The sequence below is a fragment of the Nicotiana attenuata genome, chromosome 6, assembly GCF_001879085.1.
Source record: "Nicotiana attenuata strain UT chromosome 6, NIATTr2, whole genome shotgun sequence".
Lineage (NCBI taxonomy): Eukaryota > Viridiplantae > Streptophyta > Magnoliopsida > Solanales > Solanaceae > Nicotiana > Nicotiana attenuata.
In genome coordinates this window covers 239,083-244,216 of record NC_031994.1, presented here as the reverse complement: position 1 = coordinate 244,216, position 5,134 = coordinate 239,083, and the positions used below count along the sequence as shown (strand labels likewise).

At 32.1% G+C, this 5,134-nt stretch overlaps 1 protein-coding gene across 1 annotated transcript; it reads left to right on the top strand.

Annotated features, from left to right (window-relative positions):
* On the top strand, nucleotides 324-3,825 carry LOC109227554 (AP2-like ethylene-responsive transcription factor At1g16060). The gene is made up of 7 exons (XM_019392757.1): nucleotides 324-499; nucleotides 1,443-1,525; nucleotides 1,767-1,855; nucleotides 1,973-2,046; nucleotides 2,171-2,221; nucleotides 2,431-2,507; nucleotides 3,245-3,825. The coding sequence occupies exons 1-7, from the start codon at nucleotides 324-326 to the stop codon at nucleotides 3,823-3,825; spliced, it is 1,131 nt and encodes a 376-aa protein (XP_019248302.1).

The following is a 5,134-nucleotide window of genomic DNA, read 5'->3' as shown; positions in this document are numbered from 1 at the left end:
CAATACACAAATGCAAAAATAGCACAAACCACAAAAGCAAGTTAAGACAAGTAGGAAAAAATCATGCAGGCCACATTAAGACGGCAACAAAAAAACATCACATATATTGCCGGCTATTTTCTTAACTTGACAGCACAACATTTTCTAATACATTAATTCCCTCTTAAAAATTATCATCATCTTTAATTAATTAAATAATTAGGAAAATCAATAAACTAACAAAATCTTAAATTTTAATTAGACATATGTCCTTTATAAGCCCTCTTCATTGGAAGACTGAGTCATTCCATTGACAGAGTCATTGCTTTCAAATATAACTTTTGATGGCGAAGTTATCACAGCAAATTAATCAGAGGAACAGTTCTAACAATAATAGTAATAATGCAAATACTAATATTACTACTACAAATGGTTCAGTTCTTAAGGTGAAAAGAACTAGAAAAACTGTTCCCAGAGATTCTCCTCCTCAACGTAGCTCCATTTATCGTGGAGTCACCAGGTTTTTTTTCTTGAATTTTCTCATGCATGTGTAAATTATATTGTATTTTCATGTAAATTTCTTGATTTTAGTGTATTTGGTACGACGGAAAATACTTTTTGAGAAATGTTCTCCGTTTTTTTTAATGTTCGGTTGTCAAAGCATTACTTTTCAGGGAAATTATTTATCACCAAAAAGAGGAAACTATGAATTTGTCAAGTTTGGAAAGTTATTTTCTTTCACGATTATCACATATCTTAACTTTATATTATAACCGTTTTAATCAACATTTGGACATTATCACCAATCTTATTACTAAGAAGTTTCACCAAAATAATACCGAGTTTCTAATATTATTATATCAATCTTAATAATGCTTTTTCGAATTTTTTTACTCTCCAATCAAACACTCGGCATGCATGTGAATTATTTTATATCTTCATGTAAAATCCTTGATTTTGTTAATTAAATTGTTGAATCCAAAACTCATGTCTTAAAAAAGCACGAGAGATTTTTGTTCAAATTTTGTTGGATGAGATACTTAATTACCAAGGAAGTAGCACCTAACCTTTTACTTTTACCGTTTGTTCGGATGGTTGTTACCTATTGTATTGTATCGTATTATTATTTTAAACACAATATTTGTTTTGATTGTTACTTAAATTTTATTGTATCGTATTGTTAAATCGTCGTTACGTAACGACAAAATGTGCCGCTATATGTAACGACTGATTTAGTGTAGTCGCGTTGTTACCTTGTCTTTTTCTCTCAATCTCACCCTTCATCATAATTTTTCTTTACAATATTAATTGTAAGTTTATTCTTCATATTGTTGGTGAGTGATATCATGAAACGATGACAAATAACACAATCTATCTAAACATTGTATTCATCAAACGATACAGTACGATACGATACATTATAAAACGATATGTAAGGTTCCGAAAAATGTTTATTGATTCAGGCATCGATGGACGGGTAGGTATGAAGCTCATTTATGGGATAAGAATTGCTGGAATGAATCTCAAAACAAGAAAGGAAGACAAGGTTCATAATCTTGAATCTTTTCCCACCATTAAATTATTTATTTCTTTTTAAGAGTTGATGATTTTAAAATATTTTTTTTGGGTTCCTTTGAAATGGGGCTCTCCTGGGGAAATGCAGTTTATCTAGGTAAGTTCCATGGCCAAAATTTCTTGATTTTATTATTTAAAATAAAGTATTAATTATCTCCTTTTATTTGGTAAAGGAATAAATGTTGGTTTAAAATATGGTAATTTTTCTATAGGTGCGTATGATGATGAAGTAGCAGCTGCTCATGCTTATGACTTGGCTGCACTTAAATACTGGGGAAGTGAGACCATTCTTAATTTTCCGGTAATAACTCATTTAATTAATATCCGTTGAAGCATAGTACTGCAGATTTTTACACACAAATATATTTAAAAAAATAAAAAAATAAATGAAGGTACTGATATTGATTTATTCTATTAGCTATCAACCTATGAAAAGGAAATCATAGAAATGGAGGGCCAGTCAAGGGAAGAATATATTGGATCTTTGAGAAGGTATGTAAGTTGAATAGTGAATGTTATTTCTCTTTCACTAGAAATTAAAAGTTTTTTTTTTAATTTCCAACTTATTTATTTGCATAATTCATTAGCATAATATTGATGAGTTCCAAAATTGTAGGAAGAGCAGTGGATTCTCAAGAGGAGTTTCGAAATATCGTGGAGTTGCAAGGTACCAAAATATTTTTTGTCACATCTAGTTCAAACTATATCGTGTAAAATTGACACATATATAAAGAGTATAACACTTTGACTTTAATTCTTGGATTCGTTAAAAAAAATACGGCAAATGGCCAATTATACCTATGAACTATAAGAAAATGTTTAAATATATCATTCGTTATACTTGTTCCGAAATCTTCATCTCATGTCAATGCACAGACATCATCACAATGGAAGATGGGAAGCACGAATCGGCAGAGTTTTCGGCAATAAGTACCTTTACCTCGGAACATACGGTAAGTATCAGTAAACCTTTCCATATATAGAAACACGTACATTTCCTAATATAAAGTCATTCTAAAGGATTTTATTACATTCACCAACTACTGTTTTCACACTAATGATGTGTTTTGAATAACAACAACAACAAGCTCAGTGTTATTCTACAAGTGGAGAGCATAGTGAACAGTACGTATGCAGACCTTACATTTATCTTATGGAGATAAAGATATTATTCTCGATAGACCATCGGCTCAGAAAAAGCATAGCCACTTACAGTTACAAGAGCGGCATGGAAAAAAAACAGGAATAAGAAGCAATAACAACATCATAATAATAAGATATGGAAGCAAAAGAGATAACCGGTACTAAACCATCTAAGTGTAAGAAAATTTGCGAATAATAATAATAATACTACATTTATGAAAAAGGAAAAACTCGACTACCTACTAACCTTCTACCATAATTCTCGACCTCAAGAGTCATGTCCTCGGTAAGCTACTAATAATGTGTTTTAATGCATTGTGGTAAATGAAAACTTGACTTATTTTCTAGGTTCATAAGAGTAAAAATTATTTTATATACTATAAATAAATAGAAGTAAAAATAATTGAGTGATACAACACTGAATTATAATTGGCAATGGTGTTACGAGGTTTTCAGAAGTGATTTAACTTAAGTATTAATTAAAGAATTACCAAAAGAGCTGCAACTGCATATTCTCTTAATTGATTATTCCTTTTTTGTTTTTCAGCTACACAAGAAGAGGCTGCAACTGCATATGATATGGCAGCTATTGAATATCGTGGACTTAATGCTGTGACAAATTTTGACCTTAGCCGTTACATCAAATGGCTAAAACCTAACAACAACAATACCATTGATCAACCAAATCCTAATGAAACTAATATGATTCCAACTCCAAATCATAGTATTGGATCAACCTCGACCACGACCACGACCACGACCACCTCTGTCTCTGCCTCTGCCTCTGCCTCAGCGGCTCTAATTTATTCCCACTTCCAACTTACCTCGAGTACCACCATGCCCGATGTCTCGGTAACTCAAACTCGACTACCTTCTGCCACGTCAGCCCTCGGACTATTGCTCCAATCTACAAAATTCAAGGAAATGATGGAAATGACATTGGCAGCTGAGTGCCCCCCTGAACCTGTTGAGCTTTTTGATCCACCACAAAGTAATTTCCCGGAGGATATAAAAACTTATTTTGACACTCAAGAATTTGGTGGTCATGACCAAGGAGAGGATATGAATATTTTTAATGAGATCAACTCCTTCATGCAGTCACTTTTGCAATTTGATTTTAATGCTTAATTAGTCAAGAAAAATTGATATATCAGATCAATTTTTTTTTTACATATGTTGCTTATAAGGAGATAATGGGAAATTCTTACATAGGAAGTGTTCATATCAATATTCCATCCAATTACTGAGAAGGAGCTTCTCATTTGGCTGATAAACACTTCCTATTTAAGTATTTTCCAAATGTGATTTAGGTATTTGTTTAGGAGAGTATGTATTGGCTATTCGGACAATTTATTGTAGATAGATGAAATAAAAGTTTGCATTAACATTTGTTGTTTTTTTCTCATTTGAATAAAATAAACACGGCGATTTCTTTCTCATGTTTACTTGACTCGTTTGCCTGTCTATGTTCAGAATTTCCATATTTATATAGTGTTGTTAATATATGGAGTAACACTATTTTTCAATCAGTCTGTTCTAAAAGGATTGATAGCTTTCTATATCGGGAAATTGTTTAATATTCAATTATTCGTTTTAATTACAGTGTTGAGACAATGTATCGAGTCGATTGGTATTTCCTTATATCATATGTTATTTTGTAGAGACATTGATGTCGAGTTTTTAATTTATCGATTTCATTTGTATCTTTCATGGGACTGAAGATCAACAAAAAAATAATACGAAAAATTGGTAAATAAAATACATGATGTTAAAAAACTTAGCTCAAAGTAATAATATAGAATAGACAACAATGTAGAGAGAAAGAGAGAAGATAATCTTATTTCTTCTATGTATTCAAGTGTATACAATGTGATGCCAAAACCCTCTATTTATAGGATTACATAGAGGCATACAAAAGAATGCCATAAACATGACATTAAACATTTGAGATCATGGAGGAAGATCATGGAGGAGGTTATAGAGTTATGGGAGTTACAACCATAATGGTGAAGAATAGTGGGAGGTTAATGGAGAAGAGTAGTGGGAGTAACTTCTTTAGGAGTTATAGACATCCACTACAAAATATAATATTTCACAACACTCCCCCTTGGATGTCTATAGATAATGTGCCTCGTTAAACCTTACTAGAAAAAACCCCGTGGGAAAAAATCTTAGTGAAGGAAAAAGAGTACACATATCTTGTAATACGCATTACTTGCTGCCTCATTAAAAACCTTGCCAGGAAAACCCAGTGGGATAAAACCTTAGCTAAGGGAAAAAGAGTATAACGCGTATTTGCCTCCCCCTGATGAAAATATCACTTTATTTCTCGGAGACGGCGAATTCCAAGCTTGTATAACAACTTCTTTAATATTGAGATCGGCAATGCCTTGGTAAATTACTCCGTCAAATTATCACTTGAACGAATTTCTTGAAC

What these genes read in the sequence shown, in the direction of transcription:
- LOC109227554 (XM_019392757.1), top strand. Translation starts at nt 324, where the DNA reads ATGGCGAAGTTATCACAGCAAATTAATCAGAGGAACAGTTCTAACAAT. An exon ending in AGACCATTCTTAATTTTCCG is followed by an intron (nt 1,856 to 1,972) that starts GTAATAACTCAT and finishes TTATTCTATTAG; the next exon opens with CTATCAACCTATGAAAAGGA. An exon ending in TATATTGGATCTTTGAGAAG is followed by an intron (nt 2,047 to 2,170) that starts GTATGTAAGTTG and finishes CCAAAATTGTAG; the next exon opens with GAAGAGCAGTGGATTCTCAA.